The following is a 22,589-nucleotide window of genomic DNA, read 5'->3' as shown; positions in this document are numbered from 1 at the left end:
AGGCTTTCCCCACCTATGCACATTCTTCTTTCTCAGCACTTTTCATAGCAAATTGTAACAATTTGCTTACTTGTCTGTTTATCCCACCTGTCTGCATATTCCCTAATATAAAAAACTATGTCTTGGGCAGGCAATGGTAGTACAGTAGCAGAGCTCTCACTTGCCATGCCGGAGACCCGGGTTCGATTCCCGGTGCCTGCCCATGGGGGAAAAAAAGTGTCTTTTCCATATCTCCAGGGCCCAGCATAATACTTATAATACTTGGTAAATGTTAGGTGCTCAGCACTTGCATATTGCAATGAAATGTGTGCTGATTTTAGGTTCTGAAATTATTATCTCCATAGCCATACTGACAAGTTGCAGAGTCCCTAAGGCTGGATTTCATTTGCATTAAATTCGTGGGAGGTATGGTAATCACAAGTCGTGTTTACTGGCAAAAAAAAAAAGCAAATAATCATCCACTCTTTATTGCATACATTAATAGCAAAAATAATGCTGAACTGACATCTTAAGGAGATGCCAAGCTTTGCCTCTCAGATTTGAACAGCTCAGCTAACAGAGTCCCTCAAGTGGCAGAGAATTCATCTCTGCATCCCCTGCAAAACCCTGGTTTCCCCTAGTCAGACCTCCCTAAGGCACCTTCATGCTATCTGAGCATGCCTTGAGCCTAAAGATTCTTCACTACCTTTCTACAGATCAGAGCTTAAGGGGACTGACCTTTGGGAATTCTCACTTGTTCCCTCCAGTTCCCTAAAAGGCCCCATCAAACAACAACTTCTAAGACTTAAGTCATGTAGGAAAAAGCCCTTAGCATTACCCAGGTGAGAAGTTTCCATGTCCCAGGCTTTCCCAGGCTGGACTTGTGGATAGTCTGTGTGAAGGAAAGATTCAGAAAATGTCTTCAAATTCTATCTTCCTCAAAGACGCATTCAGTAGGAAAGATGAACAAACACTACAGTGAGAGTAAGCCTCAAGTTATCTAGCCCTGTGTTCTAAAACGTCAACCTCCTGTAAGCAGAAGAGTCTGTTCCTTCCTGTAGATAACTGCAAAAATCTTTTTCTTCTTTTATTTACAAAAAGGCATATATAAAAGGCCTATTTTAAAACCTAATAGTCTCCCCTCTCAGGAAATTTATTCTCATATTTGATTGTGAAGCTTTTGTTACAACTTCCATCCTCAGAGGGAAAAAAGCTATTAACATTCTCTGTCTTAAAAATATAGATTTTTTTTTGGGCGGGCCGCGGTGGCTCAGCGGGCAAGAGTGCTTGCCTGCCATGCCGGAGGACCCCGGTTCGATTCCCGGCCCCAGCCCATGTAAAAAACAAACAAACAAACAAACAAAATATAATAATAAAATAAGAAAATGTTTAAAGATGTTTCCCTTTCTTCCTCCCTTCCTTCCTTCCATCCTTCCTTCCTTCTCTGTCTTTCTTTAAAAAAAAAAAAAAAAAAAAATATAGATTTTTATGGACACCACTAAATCTCCTGGACACAGCATTTTCTGCAGACATAATAACATCAAGTTCCTTTATCTTTTCCACATATGTTGCATTTTCCGGTCTTTGTGCCTGTTATAATTGACCTCATGTAAATTATAGTATTAGACACTGAAGAGTGATATAGAGGAGACAATCAAGTTCTTCTGGAGGGCTTAGAATCTCTTCTAAAGAGCTAGAGAATGTAAACATAAAAATATTTAGACACATAGAAATGTAAAATAAATACATATCTAACTTTAGTTGTACACATAACACTGAAGAAGTATTATAGATGACTGTAACTGGAGCTGGGTGCAAAAAACAAGTAATGGACAGTATTTGGAAGTAAGAAGGACCAGCCTAGTAAGGAGAAACTAGAAATTATCTTTGTTGCTGATCAGTTGTGATCATTTATCCATCTCCAGCTCTTGGCCCAATGCCAAGCTTATTTTAGGCACTTAGTAAGCGTTTGTTGACTGGATGACTGACTAGCTGGATTTAGTACTCTACTAATGGTATACTAGTATGATTTGGGAATATTTGTAAATAATTCTTATATCCAGCATGCTCCCTATCATAGAAGTCATAGGATTTTAGAGTAGAACTTTAAAGAACAAAATATTATAAATATGCTACCCTGCATTTGTCTCATAATTCATTTAAACCACACTCACCTCCTGCCCTACCTCCCTACTCCTAAGAAAGTGGAAGAAGCATGGACCTTTTTGAGAAGGGTTTGAATCCTAGTTGGGCATTCAAATTAGTCTTTGACTGGACAAATTTGTCTTTGCCACTGAGTGTCAGTCTCCTTTTCTGTAAATTAGAGGTAGTAATTACCATGAAAGGCTGTTGTAAGGATTAAACGAAGTTATGTTTTCAAGTACAAAGCCCAAAGTGGGTATTCAACACATGGTAGGTCCTGTTGTCATTGGTGGTTAACACTGCCGGGTGCCAGGAGTAAGAGATCTCTTGATCATCTCGTTGCATGTGTGAACTGAAAATAGAGACTGGTTACATCCCTTGAGGCCAGAACCATGTCTGCCTTCCGCAACAGAGGGCCTTTCTATAGGGATGCTTAATCCCAGTTGGAGGAATTGAGCATTTTCCCTATCCCCTACCCAGCAGAGCTGGGTCTGTGCTCGTCTTCCTGCCACAGATGCTGCTTTAATCAGGATTGAAGATTGCCCAGACTCAGCAAATATATTCTATTTCCTAGAATATAATTTCTTCGTCACTTATTTGGTCTAGACTTGTTCCTGTGATGAGGCAACACTTTTCAGCAGAATTCTTCAATGTCTACCATACATTTTAGGAAAACTCCAAACTAGAATATGCCTTCCCTGGTCCTCCATGAGGGAGGGATTTTGTCTAATTGGTTCACTGTTCTTTCTTCAATGGCCTAGTATAGTGCTTGGTGTGCCACATATGTTTAACCAATAGGGTTGGATGGATGGATAAGTGGACGGACAGAAGGAAGGAAGGATTTAATCTCTAGGATTTGACAAGTAATGCATACTTACTTGAAAAGTTGAATGGTGAGTTTTCCAATGAGTTAAATATTGGCCATTGATTCTAAACTTTGACTGCACTAATCAACAGGAGAGTTTGTGTTTTGTTTCAGTTGCCTACTAATTTTTGGTTCTACTCATGCCCTGTTATTTTCTAGAAACTCCCAAATGATTCTAATTGACAGCTGGAGTTGGGATCCACCATGTTAGACGATTCCAAAAAGATGTACCCATGCACACCTCTTCTATTTCAGTTACCACATTGTATTGTAGTGATTAGTCTTTCCCTCACTTCACTATATGCTCCTTGAGGTCAGAAACGGGGACTGTCTTACTCATACTTGTCTTTCTGTTGCTGGCACAGTGCATATAGTGGCAGTCATAAATATTAATTGAATAAATTGATGGTTTCTTTCATTTACAATGCAAGAAAATTTTATAGACAAAGAGAGAAAATGCTAGCACAACGAGTTTTGTTTTGTTTGGGGAGTTTTAGGTGGTGTTTTCTAACCATCTGTACTTTGATACCTGGCTACTTGTTCATAATTGCTTGCATTTTCCTGTTCACTCACTGTCATCTATCTGGATGCTGTACATCCCTATACATGTAAAAGGAAAGGTTAGTTTATTAATGTGATATTCAATATCCATAGGAACCTCTAAACAAAGCTATAGGAACCTCTAAACAAAGATATACAGGTTGCCACTCTGATTTGTTTTCTCAGCTCTAAAATGTATTAATTTAGACATAGAATAATAGAGCTGAAAAAAGATTTAGAGACATCTAGTTCAATCAGTCTCATTCTACAGTGGAAAAGCTTATGGATTTCAGGACTTGCAGCGTGATAGAGACACAGCTGGTACAAGAACCCTGCTGCTTGACTTTCACGCTCACACCTCTATATGGCCCTACTAGCATTTCACATTATCCTGGAAATCAAACCAAATTTTTACTTCTGTTCTGGTATCTGTATTAGGAAGAAAAATGTTTGAGAAAACAACATTACAGGTTTCTCAGAAGGTATAGGGAAGAGGGATATAGAAGCAGCAGGCAAAGGGCAGAGGGAAGTTATATGAAACTTAGATACATCAGAAAATGTGAGTTTTGTGGCAACACCACACTTCACTTGTGTATCTCCTTATTTTCAGAATTTTCCCCAGAGAATACCTCCTTCAACAGATCCACCTGTATTCCCTCGCTGACCTACAACAGGTAAGCAGTCGGAGGGACCATATCATTTCTCTTTTCTCCTTGGTGGTATTGCTGTTAATTATGGTCATGGCACCTGAATCCTGCCATCCTTGGGGTAGTTTTCATCACAAGGCCTTACATTCAAATAATTTTGATTGAGAATGCAAAAACTTGGTATAAAAAGATATTATAGGACAATAAATATTGATAAGAATGTGGGGAGATTGGAATCCACCTACACGTCTGGTAAGAATGTGAAATTGTGCACCCACTTTGGAAAATAGTCTGATGATTCCTCAAAAAAGTTAAATACAGAGTTACCATGTGACCAAGCAATTTCATTGGTAAACATATACCCAAGAGAACTGAAAACATTTATCCATACAAAACTTTATGCAAATGTTCATAGCACCTTTATACATAATAGCCAAAAAGTGGAAACAACCCAAAGGGGTAATCAAAGAGTGATATATCCAGACCATGGAATATATTTAACAATAAAAAGAAACTAAGTATTCATGCATGCTCTAATGTGGATGAGCCTTGAGAACGTTATGCTAATGAAAGAAACTAGACACACGAAAAACAACACATTGTACAAAATGTCCAGAATAGGCAAGCCTGTAAAGACAGAAAGTAGATTGTTTGCCAGAAACTAGAGAGTGCAGGGAAATAGGGAGTGACTACTAATGGGTGTGGGTTTCTTTTTGAGGTGATGAAAATGTTCTAAAATTTGGTAGTGAAGGTAATGGTTGCACAACTTTGTGAATATACTAAAACCACTAAATTATTCACTTAAAAAAGTGAATTTTTATGGTATGCAAGTTAAATATCAATAAAAAAATTGTATAAGAAAAAATATATAAAAGGCAATGACTTTATTAAGCCCTTTGTGCTCAACCCAGTTGGGTGACTTTTATAGTTCCATGTAACAGAACATATGAATCAAAAAATCATCTCTTTATTAGTAGGTGTCCTTTTAATAATTGACCAGGTTAATAGTCAGGAAGAAAACCAGTGTTTTTGTCTGTTCAGCCCTAAATTCTGAAAGTGTTAAGCTTTGATTAATCATTTAAATCAACAATTCATTCCCAAGAAGCTGTTAGACACTAAATGAAAGCATTACTTTCCTCTCTATTTATGTATTGATTCTTTCAAGAGTCTTTCAAAGAAATAATTGTGGCAACTTTCAGAACATCTCAAACTACTGTGATTCTTTATTGTTGTTGTTTCCACTCTTGTTTTGCCCAGAAGAAATCAGACCCTTCAGTCATTTTTCAGACTCTAAATTACATTTCAGGGATTTTTTAAAAATTTAAAACATTAAAACTTTTATACTCCCTGTCCCTTAGAAATAGGGAAGTCATTAATAGCAAAAATCATTTATAGAGTGTTTAGTTGAAGAGGTCTGAAAGGATAGTAGGCATCATGGGTAAACTTATTTTACACATATCACCCCCCACCCCCACCCTGTCAGTCTTTTGCCCAAGCCCTGTACTACATAGTCTTGCAGCCATGATCCGCTGCTGCGGTGGAAAGGTGTATATTTTTAATTGCAATTTTCGAGTGGTTTTCAAGAAGAAGAAACGATTAAAACACCCACTATACATTTATCTATTTTCCGGGACTCTCCCTCATTATAGTGTCTGAGTACCCACACTCTGAGAAGTATGTTTAAAGTCCCCTTTACTTTCTTATAAAGGTGGTTTAAAATAGAATGGGTGGACTCTAAAGTGAGTACTCTTTGAGGAAGCCTTTCAAAAACGAGTTTTGATATCAGATAAAGAGAAAGTTTTGATATCAGATACAGAGTAATTCTGTATTCATTTTAGGATGTCAAAGTAATTCATCCATTTGGCAATAATAAAGCCTGCTTTTTAAAGCTTTCCTATGCCCTGCTGCCTTCTTTTTTCTTTTTTTGTCTTTCTTTCTTTCTTTTTTTTTTTTTTTCCTTGTAATAATCAAACCGTACATGCCAAGCAGCTTACTTAAATCAGTGGCAGCAGTATTCTTGGTGGGCCAGAGCATTAGTCCCTGGAGCCCCATAAGCAGCTTAATCAGTTTTCAGCCTTGGTAGTAAAGTGATAGAGGCAATCAACAGCTTATCAAACTAGAGCTCAATGCATCCATTTACTTAACAGCTCACTCTAACCTGGTTCTTTGTGCCTGGCTTTAAGAGCCCCAAACTTATCATATTTAGAGGAAGTTTAATTCAATTATGTTTTCTGCTGAGATGGGTTAAATTGGATTTAGTTTTTGGTCTGTCTGCATCTTAGCTAGCAGGAGCATGCCCCATCTTCTCTCAGTTTGTGACTAAATTTCATGCATGTTTTCTGGATCCAAACTATTCGTACAAATATATAAGGAACAGAAACACAAGTGAAAAAAAAAACTATGCTTTCTGAAAGAAGTGTATTAGTAGTAGCAGAAAAGCTCACCTTTCCTGACTGGCCCACCTGACACCCCCACATCATTCTGTACCATTTTGTCCTTGCCCTGGCTGCTTCATTGTCCTTTTTCATGTCAGCTTTAGGTATTTTCTAAGAAATTATTTTCCCCTATATTTGATCGCCCCTCCTTACCCCTAAAATAGAGGTTCTCTGAAAACAGACCTATCATACAAAATAACCAGAGAAAAATGAATTTAAGTCTATAGATTTTACAGGGAAACAACAGATAAACTAAAGCAAGTGAATGAAGACTTATAGAACCTGAAAAACAATAACACAAATATTCGTCCTAAAGACACAGATTTCTTCCTACAAATTTCTCTTGATTGAATTTGATTTTCCCATTAGCTTTTATTAAAAAAAAAGACATTTTCCTCTCAAAATAAAGGTAAGAATTTAATAAACGTGGTAAGGAGGATTTATAATTTGGTTATATATGGTTTCAAAATAATATGGTACATAAAATATTACTAATACTTAAAGACACTGAAGAAATTCTGGTACCAAAAAAATTTCCCTTCTTGTCTCCTCTAGTTTCGTTTTTAAGAAGTAACAGTCCCTAAGATTTTACACATAAACTCAATTCATCAATCTACTGAAGACTGCAGAGTATCTTAACACTTCCAATGTTACATTCAAAATAATTTTTTGCTCTTTACTAATTATTCGAATTAGTAAATTCGAATTTAATGGACTCTTTGCATGCATGTCCCCTTACTGTTGTGTACTTGTATGTGAGGAAATAAATAGCAAAGATGGACATTGCTTAGCAAAGGGGACTCCCTTCAGTTTTCTGGGAGTTGTAGTCGCCTGTCGACTGCACAGTGACTGCCAGTTATTAACAAAATTAGTAATTTACGCTGGTGCTGCATCCCTAATTGTCTGTTTATTTCACCAATAATTAAGTTGCCCCTCAATATTACTAGCTCATCTAAAATGTGGTAATTAGACTGCATACAGTCATTAGCTGACTGTAATCAGTTGGCAGCATTTGAGCCATAATGAATAAAATAGAACCCAGTATCCTCCTGGTCTAGGAATTAGGTCACAAAGGGGTATAGACTGGAAGCAGAAGCTCTCCAGATCCTGGGAGCTCAGGGAGGCACAGACTTGATTCACTCATTACTTGACTTCGGAATTTCAAATGAATTTCTCTTCAGCTTAGTAGATATCGTTAGGAAAACATATTCAATCTGTACTCTTTGAATGTAATTTGAATATACTGTTTCTTTTATTTAAAAAAAAAAAATCTTATAAACCGAAACTTTCTTTAAGGAGATGTGAATGCATAGTGTTTTTTTTTAACTGATGAAGTGATTTTATAAAGGACTTGGCAAGCAATGACTATGCATTTGTGAATGAATGGACAGGTATTGGAGCATGTTTTGAATGGAGAAGTCAAGACAGTGCTTTTTAAGAGCTTTTACCTGGTTTAAAACTTCAAGATTTTCAGTCTATCCATGAGAGGTCTTTAAGACAGGAATGCAATAAAAAGATAATTTTCAAATGAAATAGCTGGAACAGTACCACAATTCTCAGCATATTTACCACAATTCTCAGTGTAGTTGCTCACTGTATTAGTTATCCCCTTCCTGATTAAATGTGTGACAAGCCATCCCTACTTACCAGTTCTTTTAACACTGATAAGAAGTTTCCAAATTTTACCAGTAAAATACATTACTATGTGTAAGATAATGTTCAAGAGTTCTTTAGTTGTTCTTAAGGAGCAAATCAGGACCTGATTTAATGTCATTCTTTGGACCATGTAAGTGATAGGAAAATTCTTCTGAAGTCCCTTCTACTTGCTGAAGCAAAGGTCAGATTTGACTTCAAATTCTGTCTACTTGTGCTCTTGTGACAAAACCTAAAGTGTATATTAATGACTAACTCATCTGGTGTTACTCACCTTTGGGGCATGTGTAAGTTAAGTATTGAATGGTTCTGTTTGTACATGAATTGTGAGAAAGGATACTGGCTGATCCCATGGGTGAGGTAGTTGGTTAGAGTAGCCCCTCACTACCCATTCCCTCTACCCTCTACCACCTAACAGCCCCCAATCCAGCACCCCTCTCGTGGGATGATCTGAGTAGTGATTTCTCCATTGTTCATTTTCCATAGGCCCTAAATTTCCATGCTAAACCCTACCTTTAGGTTAAGGCAGTGTAGATTCTACTTAATATGAAAATATTACCCGAGAATAAATTATTAGTAATTTGGCACAAATCCATTTGTCTTAACAAGTTGAAAACGCAGTACAGTCTTTGAGGAGAGCAATTTCAACAGATAAGTTTTAATGAGGGGGGGAAAAGATGGAAAGAAAGGAATTTGGAATACTTACTAAAAAGATGTGAAATGGGAAGAACGCCAGAAGGGAAAACCCACAGTTCTCAAAAGCCATGAAAAGTGGGAGGAGTAATCAAATGAAAGCCTAGAACTGTTGGAGCTATTTGTTTATATTAAGGTAAAAACATTTAAAATGAGTAACTAGCATGACTTATGGGGCACATAAATGCTTGATGCATAAATGAATAGATGTATATATGTATGAATGAATGAAAACATAAGTACATACATACATTAACCTGACCTTACTAGCTCTCTCCCAACAGGAAAGCAAACTAATTAATTTCGTATTAGTCCCTAAACAAAACAAAAGTAGATATGCTAATCTGTAAAATGACAATACACAGAATTCTAAAACCAAATAAAAATGTGTGCTTTTTAGATGTCAAGATACTGGTGAGTTCTTCAATATTGCAAGCTTTCTAAACACTTAACATCCCTGGACAGCTAACTTTTCAGTTAACCTTTTCTACTAGCTGCCAAATCCACATTGCTGAAGTACTGTCATCTGTGTGCCCTAAACATTTGTCCAAAATAGCTTCTAAAGAATTAAGACAAATAAATGGTGGCCCTGCTTCTAGTGTTTTCTAGTATTTTATAACTGGCAAGTGCAGTCACTGAAAAGCAATGTTTAAGACGTTTTGAGGCAACTTATAAGAAATGTACTTTGCTGAATTCTTCAAGGAAGTTATGTGAGTTATTTTGCATGACCCTGCCGAGCTAAGCAAACACAAAATCAGAAAATCTTATTCCCTGTGGGTGCTATTCAAAATCATCAGACAAAGGCCTAGCCTAAGTGGACACCCAGCACAGCTGCCCTTTCACCAAAGAAGTAACCTTTATTCACACAGGGGTTGAGGTCTTTGAATCCACAGCCCACAGGAACACAGTGTCTTGGTGCCCACAACCAAGTCACCAGTCTCCAAGCCTCAGAAGCTCAAGGAACTTGTATTCATAGCCTCTCGGCACCCCTGATCCCTGCACCATTGTCATCCCAGGCATTAGTGGGCAGGAAAACTAATTAGGAGAATTCGGATTTAACAAGCAGAAAAACAAAGCGTGACAGCTCTCCTGTGTTGTTCTACAGCCAGTGCCTGTGTGTGTGCTGCGGCCGTCCTGCCGTCAGAAACCCAGAGTAATCTTGGGCAAGACAGGAATGAGGTATCCATTAAAACATCACTAAATCTCTGTTAGCTGTTTTATCCAGGGTTGTTCCAACCAATTAATAAGTTAGGAAAGAGGACTGCAGGTATATGAAGAGCAGGTATCCACTCCTTTTAAACGAGTGGATTTTTAAAAAGTGTATTATATTTCCCTTGGAGATTTTTTAGGGGTAGGGAAAAGGGGATGAATGTTATTCTTTGAAGGATTGGTGGGTTGGCAACAGGGCAAATGAAAAATGGCTATTTCTCTGGATAGCAGGTGTATCTTGAGCAACCGCTAAACAGTCACACCTTCATGCTCAGTCTCCTAGGGTGTTTCAAATCTTGGTACAGGGAGAGTAGGGATTGGGGGAATTGGGGATGAGACAACTACTGCTTAAGTGACCAAGCCAGAACTGGAGTTCCGGTCTTCTGAGTCCTTGCCAGAGACCTTCAGATTTCAGAATCTTTATGCCTACTCATCAGAATTAATGGGTTTTTGGTTTTTTGGTGATGGGGCCAGTTAGCTGAGTGGATTAAAGCAGGTGATTAACGAGGTAATATGCAGATGATTCTTTATGCTAGCTGGTAAGTCATTGCCCAGAGAAAATTTTTTTTCTGTTGTGCAGAACCAGGCACCACACCCAACTATAACCAGACCTACTGGCCCACAGATGAATGAAAGGATTTGGAGAGGTGATCAAGGGCTGTGGCAGATAATGTGGTAGCCAAGGGTAAACTTATTGCCGTTTTTAGAAAACAGGATCAGAAATAGGATTGTGTGTTGTGAGTGTTGAATGGAGAGTCCCACCATCCAGGTGAGAAAGAGCCCAGTTGAGATAAAGATTCCAGAAACCAAACCTGAGCCCCTCAAGTGTAAATAACATAGTCATCAAGAGCTGCAGAATTGGGCAGAATTCAGTCGATGCTGAAATCATTTCCCGGGAGTCCACCTTCGTAGTCTCCACTTCTGCTTTGGCTTCTAGTCATCTGTTTTTTGTTTATTTATTTTGCTTGGTTTTTTTCTCTTCCTATTTATGTTAAAATATACATCATATATACATTATAAATATATAAATAAAATATATATTATGTTTTATTATATACATTATTAAATATACATACATAGTATTAAGCATTTTTAATTCCTAGGTGAGGGTGTTCAAAGAATACTTACTTAAAGGTATAGAATCAAATTAGTATCATTCTCACCAAAGGCAGGGATTGCTTTCCCCCACATACCCCCTCACACATGAATGGTATTAGTCACTAGAAACAGTTAAGAGTGGGTATGGATCAAAACTAAGCCATCACATGACCAGAGAAACAGAAATGTCTGCATTACTGCTGGTTAGTTAGTAGGACATATTCTTGTGTGCTGGTTATCCTATTGCTGTGTGATGAATAACCCCAAAACTTAGTAATTTAAAACAAAAGTAAACATTAAGTCTCTCTCACAGTTTCTGTGAGTCAGGAACTCAAGAGCCGCTTAGTTGGGCAATTTTGGCTTAGAGCTTGTTATGAGGTCACAGTCATGCAAAGAAACCTTGACTGGGACTGGCAGATCCACTTTTAGGATTATTCCGATGGCTGGCAAGTTGGTGCTGGTGGGAGACCTCAGTTCTTCCTCACATGGGCCTCTCCACATGCTGCTCAAGTGTCTTCACGACCTGATAGCTGACTTGTGAATGATCTGAGAGAGTAAAAGCCAAGCAGACCTGTCTTTTTTTGGACCTTGCATCAGAAAACAGATGTCACATCTGCCACATTCTGCTCCTTAGAAACAGGTCACTAATCTCAACCCACATTTAAAGGGAGGAGAATTAGTCTCAACATTTTAAAAGAAAGCATGTCAGAGACTATGTGGACATATTTTAGAACCACCACATCCTGTAATAATAGCACCTCACATTTGCATATTGCTTCACAGTTTAAAAAGCATTATTCAAAAAAAAAAAAAAAACCACAACTTTGTGAGGTAGGCATGCCTTCCTTCCCTTTTTTGTTCCCACTTCACAGGGGCCTGCAAACTGAGACACAAAAAAACTATCTGCATTGCCAGAGCTACACATCTTCTACTAAGACAGAAGTCCAGGTTTTCTAAACCCTTGTCTACTGTCGTTTCTGCTATACTACATAAGTGTGCGTCTGTAAAATAACATAGCTCCTTGGACAAACTAATGCTTACCATTTTTATGGCACAGAGATAATAAGGGAGCAAATAAAATAATGTTTTTTTAAAAGCTCAAGAAAAAAAGAACTATGAAGTTAGTCAAGATTTTTGTGGTTCCTTCATGTACACAGCCTGGGAAGCATCAGGTATTCAATACTCTCCTGCCACATATGATGAACTTAGGGAATAAACTCGGGCCCCACAAAGGTATTTGGGCACCTTTCCCTTACTCATCTTCTATTACCCTGATGAGACTTCCCTTATGCCATCAATAGCAAGGATGAAAGGGGACCCCAAGAATTCTTCTGTTTCTTCTTTTCTATTCAATTCAATTCAACAAATAAGTGTAGAATGACTTCTGAATGCCAGGCACTGTGCTAGAAATATATGCTAAGGTGAATCAGTCACAGTCCCTCCCTCACTGAGCTCACAGTGTAATAAGAAGCAGATAAGAATCTTATAAGGGCTCAGTGGAGTTTAACACAGGCTACTTAGGAGACACATCTACTACAGTATGGCAGATTGTATTTAGCAAAAATAGCAACAGCAGTGTTTCCCATCCCTCTTGCCCTTCTTAGAGTATGACTTTGACATTTCTATCAGGGAAGTTGGGGCTTGTATGTCCTTCCCCTGAATTTGGGTGGGTCTGTGACCTTGGAAGTGACAGACCCACCCAAAGTACCTGGAGCTGCAAAGAGCTCCAGCCAGAGTAAGGAGTAGAGTTTTCAGTCTTTACATCCCACTTTTATCCCTGAAACTTGAACTCAACTCAATCTATCACCAAATCCCTGGTTGGGTGTTTCCCTCCTCTTCATTTATTCATTCAGCAAATATTTATTAAGCACATACTATGTGCCAGGATGCTAACCTTGAAATTGAGAGGGCTCATTTTCTTAGAAAAGGACTAATGATTCTTACTGATTATGGCCAAATTCTCGTGCTCTATCTGTGTGCCAAAAACTTCTAGTAGAGACTGCCATGATTCTGTTCATGTAGCAATGTCTAGCAGGATTTTAACCTTCTGACACCTCCTGCCAACCGTCCCCCCACATTTACAGTTGGTCTTCAGAGGGCCAGAGAGGTAATAAGAAGGCCCTGTGGAGTCAGATATTGAAGATTGAGGAAGTTTCTAGCACTTTCACCAAGCTCATTCACTTGATAATAGTCCAAAGATGGAACCAAAAAGTCTGGAAGGCCTCACAAACAACCTTAACATGTGCATCTTAGCAACACCATTTGCTGTGTATGATGGTGGGCTTAATTCTATCTACATTTGAAACTTGCAGCTTTTCAAATAGATCATCCATCTTTCTGAGGAAAACTTAAGCAGTTGACTGACTAGGTTAGCTTTACATATTGTTTTTTCATTTCTGATGAAATCCTAGAAAACCAACACATTTGCTCCTAGAATTTTAAACAAGATTCAGAATCACTTTGTGTTAGTAGGGAAGATCTTTACCAAATTGCAAATAAAGAGCAGCACCAATCATTCAAAAAGCTGCTGAAGCATTAGTAAGCCTAGATTTCTGTGGCTGTTAAACAGGTTTCTTGTCACTCAGAAATCCACTCTTTTCCTGGGAGCTAGTCATTTATTCATCCATGTAAGAAAAAAGTGATAAGCATCTATTATGTACCAGGCATTAACGGTGTTGGGAACATGAGGATAGAAACGGCACTATGCCTACCCTCTGAGACACATTCTCTCCCATGTCTGTACTGGATTCAATCCACTCCTCATTCTAAAGAAGGGAAATGTGGTTTTAGAACCAGGTTGTGCTAACTTAGATCCCTGCACAAGCCAGTCAAATGGCATCCATGACCTCAGCAGATGAAACTTCAGGTAGTGGTGACAAACTCCATCTGAAGGGGGTAGCTGTTACTCAGCAGTCCCAGAGTGTCATCTCTTCCCATTTTCCAAGAGAAGCCGGAAATCCGTATTTTTATGTGAAATTTCTCAATATTTAAACACTCTGCAGGCCAAACAAAACATGGCCACAGGTTTTGACCTCTGCTTTATAATAGAGAATGCCTGCTTTTGTTCTTTCAAACTAATGAATGCTCAATTATGAGAAGGAATTTGGAGGTTAGTGTTAGATTGTGCTTCTCAAAAGGCTGCAGACCCCATCCCAAACCCTTGAGATCCTAATTGACAGACTTGCACAAGCTGACAGCTGGGCTCTGAAACTGGACACACACAAGGAAACAGGCAAGCTGTTTCAGGTCAACTTGCAAGGCTGGGGCAGCAATGCAAACATTAGGAAGGCTGAAGATGAAGATCATGTTGCTGCAAAGAAGTCCCACATATCCTCAGGCTGCTGATTAATAGATTATATTCAAATGGTATCGCCAGATTCTCTCTCCCTGGTACTGCTTTGTGAGGTGGAAAATTAAATAGAAATCAAAATTAATATGGCTGTCAGGAAGCTTTTAGAGTACCAGCCAACCAGTGTGAGGCCAACCTGTGGTGAAGTTTCTGCCTGGAGCAAAAGTCTCCAAAGATGCAATGATATCCGACCTTGGGCATTGCAAAGGGACTGGATGAAGTAGTGATTACACTGGATCGTTGAAGCCCAGCTGCCAATGTTTGAATGCATGCTCACCCCGTGCTCACTATGTGACCTTGGACAAGTCACTTAATCTCTTTGTGCCTTAGGCACTTCATCTCTAAAGTGGAGAAAATAATAGTACCTGCCCCAAAGGGTCCTTGTGGGGCTCAGAGGAGTTAATATGTATAAAATATTTAGAACTCTGCCTGACACTTAAGAACTTAGAGTTGTGAGCTTTACTGGTGGTTCAAGTACTGGTATTAGTGTTATTATGAGACATGGACCTTTCATAAATGTCTCCTTGTAACTTTTATCAACGTTGCCAACACACTGTTATTGCACTGCAATATTCACTGAGTCTGTGGACACTAGACTGCAGCCAGTCCATTACCACAAAATTAGTGCTTATTGCCTTCCAGTTTTCCCCCTCAGATTCTGTTGGGGGTTCTAGACCAAAAGAACCTGCTGTTGGCAGCAGCTGTACATATACCATGTGGAGCAGCACCTTGTAGGGAGAGCAGAAAAACCCTGAGCCAGCTTCCTCCTGCTTCCAGGGTGGTCCTAGACCAGACTTCCCAGCAGTCCCACAGGGGAATTGCACCTGGGAACTGTCTGAGACATTCAGAGCTCCCTAGGGCATTGCTAGAGTGAATCAGGTACTGCCTACTGAGCCTCACCACTTTCTTTGGCCCTGCAAGGAGCTCTTCAGAGCTTGAACCAGAAGGCAAGTTTTGGCTTGCTGAAAAAGGTAGGCATCTTCAGCACCTGTCTCTTTGAAGAACACATGTCCTCTTGGTGGGTTGTACATAGAAATCTTTTCAATTTTAACAAAAAGCAATCTTTTTGTAAATTTTGTAGAGTCATAGCATACAAAATTTTTGTGCTTAAAGAAAAATATTGGGTCTACACTATATCTGCAATTATAGAAGGAAAAACCATACTAGAACTAAAATGTCGGCAGAAACAAAGAGAAGCACCTTCCTTCCTCCTGCAATTATAGTTTTACTAGCTTGTAAAAGCACATGTAGAATTTGCAGTACATTCTTCTCTTGCAGTAGGGGAGACATCCTGCTGTGAGTGTAATTGGCTTTCTAGCTTCTTTTAACATTGAGGTGGAAGGGAGCTGACTGAAGGGCCCTTACTCTTAAGAATTAACTAATGTTGAATTGTGTTTTAATTCTATGATCTACCTGAATGCATGTGTTCCATTAAGTCTCTCTCTTTCTGTCTCTCTCTCTTCCTCTCTCCCTCTCTCTCTCTCCCCTTCTCCCTCTCTCCCTCTCTCTTTCTCTTCTCAATACCTTACGATCCAGTGGCCTCCACATAAAAGTTGGTCAGTACATTCGAGAATAAACTTGGAATATGTCATTGGTAACAGAGTCCAGCAGGAGTTAGAAACAGGGTAAGATAATGGGTAATTGGAGCTGAAGGGATACAGACTGTGCAACAGGACTAGATACAAAAACTCAAAAATGGACAGCACAATAATACCTAATTGTAAAGTAATCATGTTAAAACGCTGAATGAAGCTGCATCCGAGTTATAGGTTTTTGTTTTGTTTTGTTTTGTTTTTACTATTATTACTTTTATTTTTTTCTCTATATTAACATTCTATGTCTTTTTCGGTTGTGTTGCTAGTTCTTCTAAACCGATGCAAATGTACTAAGAAACGATGATCATGCATCTATGTGATGATGTTAAGAATTACTGATTGCATATGTAGAATGGTATGATTTCTAAATGTTGGGTTAATTTCTTTTTTCCGTTAATTAATAAAAAAAAAAAAGTTGGTCAGTAAAAATGTGCAGAATATAACATTTCCTACTAGAGTGAGGTTATATGGAGAATTATGAGTTGATGTTTATGTGTTGGGTAACAGTAGACAGTCCCCATTGCAGCTCAGGGGTACAGGAGGAAGAATTACCTTAGGGCTTAAACAATAAGGCATAATAAGGTAGTGGGGCATTGGCATCATAAGGGTTAGACAGAGGTACCAGTCTCTCCAAGAACAACCAGGTTCATTCTTCTACCCCTTTCCGGCAGGAAGAAGTTAAAATGGCCATTTCTGAGATATCCCTGAAGAGTGAGAAAAAGATCAAATGCAAGGAAGGAGGAATAACTAAGAAATTAGGATTTAACAAATGACTGTGACTACTGACTCATTATATAGATATTTCTTTTTACAGTCTAGTGTTTTAGAATAGCTGAGAGAAAAGAAATACCTGAAGTTGTTGAACTATAAACCAGTAGCCCTGATCTTTGATAATGATTATATAACTATATTGCCAAAAAAAAGTTAGTTGCCCATGTTTGTATGGATCTACGTATGGATGTTTTTTGTTCCACTGATGTATATGTCAATACTACATTGTCTTAATTAATCTACCGCAATTGTAAGTCTTAAAATTGGGTAAATTGCAATATTAGTTCTCAATAAGAGGTATGTGCTGTATGGGGTTTTTCTTTTTTCTTTTTATTTTTCTGGAGTAATGCAAATGTTCTAAAAATCATCACAGTGATGAACACACAACTAAGTGATGATAATGTGATTGTATCCTTTGGATGGATTGTATGGTATGGAAGATATCTCAATAAAAACACGTTTTTAAAAAGAGAGAGAAGGGTTTGTAGCTGAAAAAGGAGAATCAGCGGAAAGGTACTGTGAAAGGATTCTAGACTTGGGCAAATATTAAGGGTTCAGAGAGAAAATAATAGGTAATTGCAGGTAATAAAACTACTGATTTGAGTTCCACGTTCTTCCTCCTTTTTCTGCCTGCATTCTGCTGGGAACAGGGAATAATCATCATTGACAAGCAGAAGAAACTAGAAAGGCATAATTATTAAGGCATAGTCCCACTGAAAGCATGGAGCCTGCTAGCTTCACTCTCATTTCATAGCCCTTAGTTAAGAGAGAGAACAGTCAGAAATCCCTGCCATCCAGAATGACAATAATAATCGTTTATCCTTTACAAAGTCACATATCTCTGGTCCTTAAAATTTTTGTCTGTAAAATTAGAGGGCTCTACTACAATGTTCAGGAGCAGCTAGAAGGAAAATCTGAGAGGATGTTATGGTAGCCCATGATAAACTCTGGGATCTATCCTGTAACTCCTTGTTGAAGGGTGCTTTGAAAACTACTGTTTTTTTCTTTCCTTCCTTTGTGTATATGTTATATTATACAATTTAAAAAGTTAAGAAAAATTGCACAGCTGTAGTACATAAATCTGTTAATAATAGGTACTTTTTACTACATGTTCAAGAAAATGTGACTTACATTTATTATTGAGTGCTTGCTTACTTTAGGCCAGACCGTGTTCTAAACCTACATGGATTATTACATTTAATCCTCACAACAGCCCTCTGAGATAGGTACAATTATTATCCACATTTTACAGCTGAAATAAACTTGCCCAAACTCATCTAGCTAAAGTGGAGGAGCTGGGATTCAAACCCAAGCTATCCTGTTATGGCATACATCCTGTTTTGTTTTTTATTTTTTGTTTTCAATTTAGTAATCAGAACGCATTAAGAATAACAAATACTATCAGTTGCATGGAAGGATTCCCTTCTCTAGTGAGCCTACACTGAACCACCCCAATTAGTTCCTCCAAGCACTAACATTCTGTATTTCTAGAGGCAAATTGGTACCAAGGTCCATCTGGTAGCAAGGGGAGGCCCCATCATTTCTGAGGTTGCACAAAGGGGAGGGAGGGGACAGTAGAGGCAAAGAGGGAACTAGAAATGGTAAATGCATCCATCACCAATCCAGAGTGCCAGCACCATGTGTGGCAAATAACCCAGAGGTCAGAAAGATTTGGGGCGGATTTGTAATCATAGTGGTCAGGCACAGCTTTTGCCAGGGTTCCACCAAACCAGCCCTAATCTCAAATATTATTTTCAGGTCAGTTTTAACCAGTGCCATGGTGCTCAAAATATTTCCATTTTGTCCATCCCAATGACTATAGATTTTAAATATTCTTCAAAAACAGCGAAATTCTAGAACAAAGGAACCAGATCTCCAGATTATAATTAATTTTAGTCTGAAAGGGAGTATAGGCAAATTACATATAGATTTATGATGCTATGAATTTGTTTTTGTTTTGTTTTGCAGAAATTTGGAGTTAGTGCATTCTATATTAATAGCTATGGCTGACCTGTGCCGGTTTGTTTTTATGCATTTATAGCCAGCTTGATCCTAAAAAAGAACTTTGAAGTGGACGGTCTTTCTCTCCTCACTCCCATTTATATGTACATATGTATATATATATGTAAGGATAGAGATACATGCATACATATATATTCATAACTTTTAATTTTAACTCCTATCCTCTTACGTGAGCATTGGTTTGGATCATTTGCATATATGCTTATCAAGGATGCTTCTTTGTTCATGTCTGGATTTCTGCTAGCATCCCTCCAACAGAGTGTGGTTAGAAAAGACTCTTTTAAGATTGCCATCAGCCTAAAGGTTCCGCTCAGCCACTGAAAGGATAGAGAGCAAAATTCTGATGCAGCTGACATTTTAGGTGTGTATATAATTTACCAAATTGTTGAGCACTCAGCTCTTAGTCAGTGGTCACAAAAGGAATTAGCAATCCTCCCCTGCTATCCCAAAACCCAAAGAAGGAAGGGTGTTACTTGGCTTTGGCACAGAGGTTTCTTGGCACGCAGTGAAACAGCAGCACAATGGTGCATTTTGGCCACAAAAGGCTTGGGGTGGCAGAAGGAGCCAAAATAGTTGTGGCATAAGTTGGCCAGGTTATTAAGCAGATCTAAATTTAATTTAACATAGTGATAACCCTTTTTCTGTTTTCCAACTGGTTGCTGATTTTTCTGTCTCCATGGAACTGAAGATTTCAGCCAGGATTTAGTTCATAAGGGCATTCAAGTTCTTTCAAAGTGAAACATGTAATAGTCTTTACATAGGCTTTCACATTTGGCTGGGTAACATGGAGTAAGGAATAAACGGCACATGGGTAGTCAGGAAAGCTGAAAATGGATCTTGAGGCTTGAATTCCTTCTGTGAGTTTGCTTAAGCCACATTGCCTGTGCTTAGAATAGAGAGGGAGGCAGTCTGTCTCCTTGGGATAAGGAAAGGATTTGGAATTCAGTGGCTGTGAGGTCCTGGCCCCTTCTGTGTTTTCTGGTTTGTTTTATTTGCAGAAGCGAGTTATTCTAATTTCTTTCTTCCAGCTTTTTCTTCAACACACTTATAAGCAATATGTCTCTACCTAACTGATGGCAATGAGGTGGATAAAATGAGATAATTGAGGGGGTAGAGAAAGAAGTTGATTCAGCTGCTGAGGTTGAGGGAGGCAAAGAAACTTCAGACTTCAGAAATATGTTCTGAATCCCTCTAGGGTGGAGAGGGAAGGGTTACCATGAGGATTGAAGTCATCTCAATCTAGGAGTGAAGCTGAAGTCTTTCTGATAAACTAATATGGCCAGGCGTGCTTGTGAGGAAAATCTGTTTATTGCCTGAATTGCGAATTTTTACCCATGAAATAATTAACAATCTAGGGAAAGCTGTAGTATTTAGAAAATAATCAGTTCAGACTGTCAAAGATGATTGTGAGCACCTCAGGAAAGTACTGGGACTCCTTGACCTGTGGACTATTTTTATTCCCCTTTAAATATTGGTTACGTGCTGGATACTTTGTATTGTGATGCAGTGAAGTCAGAATATGTATAACACAAGATGCCTGCCCTCAGTGCACATTCTGCATGAGCAGGATGCTCTTAAGAGTCCTCCAAACTGAGAGGTGAGCCCTCATTGAGTAGCCCTTCCATCCCAGGGTCTAGAGGTCCCACTTAACAGGGTGTCCTCAGTTCCAGGCTGTGGCACAGGTTGGTGTGAGTTTATGATTCTTACCAAGAATACGCTAATCATACTCTTAACTAAAATGTCACCTGAGTTACTTAGTTCTTAGACTGACTCTCAAGAATCTTTTAAAATCATCCATAAGCAAAAGAGTCAACCTTGAGTGCTAGTCTTTATCTCATCCGTCCTGGAACCTGATACCAAGAACAGCACCTGACTATGAGGAGGTGCCCAATAAATATGGAGTGAATGAATGAATCAGTTATAGAAAGAAGAGGATGAGGATGGGAATTAATTCAAAGGGGCTCTATATTCATTCAAACTATGTTATACCTAAGTGAGTATTTGTGAACTTAAGACTTCATCAACATTTATCTTTTTATTATTTCTAAGGAATTTTGGTCTTTAATTCAAACAACTGACTTTCAAGTAAATCTTTACATAATCCCAGTCTGTTGGTTAGCTTCAACATGCCTTCTGAAAGGCATTTAAGCATCATGGTTGAGGGCTTCCAGACTGGGTTGGAGTCCTGTCTGCACCTATTACCAGCTGTGTGACCTTGGACAAGTTACTTAATCTTATGCCTCAGTTTCATAAAATAATGAAATGCCTACCTTATAATAGTCTTTTTTAAATGACTTATAAATGTGTGTAGTGCTTAGTAGAATGTTGTCATACAACAAAAGCCCTTTGGGTGTTGTTGAAAGTTATATTAACAACAGCAGCAATGTTAACAAGGTTCAATCAATTTATGATACTGTAATGAGACTTAATGGTGCCTCCAGTGACCACAAATTCTTTCTTTCCCTATGTTTCTTAAACTGATTAGGATTTAAAAGTATAAATGAATAGCAAGAACACCTTAACATTAGAAACTACCAGAAATGTTACAAAGGGGATTCCCTACATGGACAATTTGACATTTATTTCACATCCTGTTTCTACCACTACTACCAATCTTTTCTAGTTTAGATGGAATCAATTTCAACATCTCTGACCAGGAGAATAATTTACCCAACATGAATGATAAGGAAACTAATAATATATATTTATTAAAATTTTATTGAAGTACTTTAGCAAGTTATTAAATATAATAAAAGTGCTTTTCCAAATGTCTCAGCAGAAATCACAGATGCTGGCATTTTAAAAAATACAAAATCTGAGCTTGATGAAGTAATATAGCTGGTAATATTGTACTCTTAGATGGTGGATTTTCTAACGTCAGGTCTTGTAGCGTGTTCTTAAGTAGTATATATGTGTGCTGGTTTGAAATGATGTATGTACCCTAGAAAAGCCATGTTTTAATCCTAATCCCATTTTGTAAAGGCAACCGTTTAAACTGTAATTAGATCATCCCCCGGAGATGTGATTTAATCAAGAGTGGCTGTTAAACTGGATTAGGTGATGACATGTCTCCACCCATTCGGGTGGGTCTTGAGAAGTTTCTGGAGTCCTATAAAAGAGGAAACATTTTGGAGAATGAAGGAGAATCAGAGAGAGCAAAGCAAAATGAAAGAGCCACGAGAAGTAGAGTCTACCACCAGCAACCTTTGGAGATGAAAAAGGAAAATACCTCCTGGAAGCTTCATGAAACAGGAAGCCAGGAGAAGAAGCTAGCAGATGATGCCTTGTTTGCCATGTGCCCTTCCAGATGAGAGAGGAACCCTGACCGTGTTCACTGTGTGCCTTTCAGATGAGAGAGAAATCATGGCTGTGTTTGCCATGTGCCTTCTCACTTAAGAGAGAGAGACCCTGAACTTCATCGGCCTTCTTGAACCAAGAGTATCTTTCCCTGGATGCCTTTGATGGGACATTTCTATAGACTTGCTTTAACTGGGACATTTTCTTGGCCTTAGAACTATAAACTAGCAACTTATTAAATTCCCCTTTTTAAAAACCATTCTGTTTCTGGTATATTGCATTCTGGCAGCTAGC

At 38.5% G+C, this 22,589-nt stretch overlaps 1 protein-coding gene across 6 annotated transcripts in view; it reads left to right on the top strand.

Annotated features, from left to right (window-relative positions):
• Window positions 1–22,589, top strand: part of PLEKHM3 (pleckstrin homology domain containing M3) — a 308,498-nt gene that overhangs the window by 150,340 nt on the left and 135,569 nt on the right. For all 6 annotated transcript variants that reach the window (XM_077154890.1, XM_077154891.1, XM_077154892.1 and 3 more), the window contains one exon: window positions 4,137–4,200. In XM_077154890.1, coding sequence (XP_077011005.1) covers window positions 4,137–4,200 — 64 coding nt within the window. The remainder of the gene's footprint in view (window positions 1–4,136; window positions 4,201–22,589) is intronic.

This window comes from Tamandua tetradactyla, chromosome 3, assembly GCF_023851605.1.
Source record: "Tamandua tetradactyla isolate mTamTet1 chromosome 3, mTamTet1.pri, whole genome shotgun sequence".
Classification (NCBI taxonomy): Eukaryota; Metazoa; Chordata; class Mammalia; order Pilosa; family Myrmecophagidae; genus Tamandua; species Tamandua tetradactyla.
Note: the sequence above shows the minus strand (reverse complement) of the source record. Positions and strands in the feature narration are given on the sequence as shown.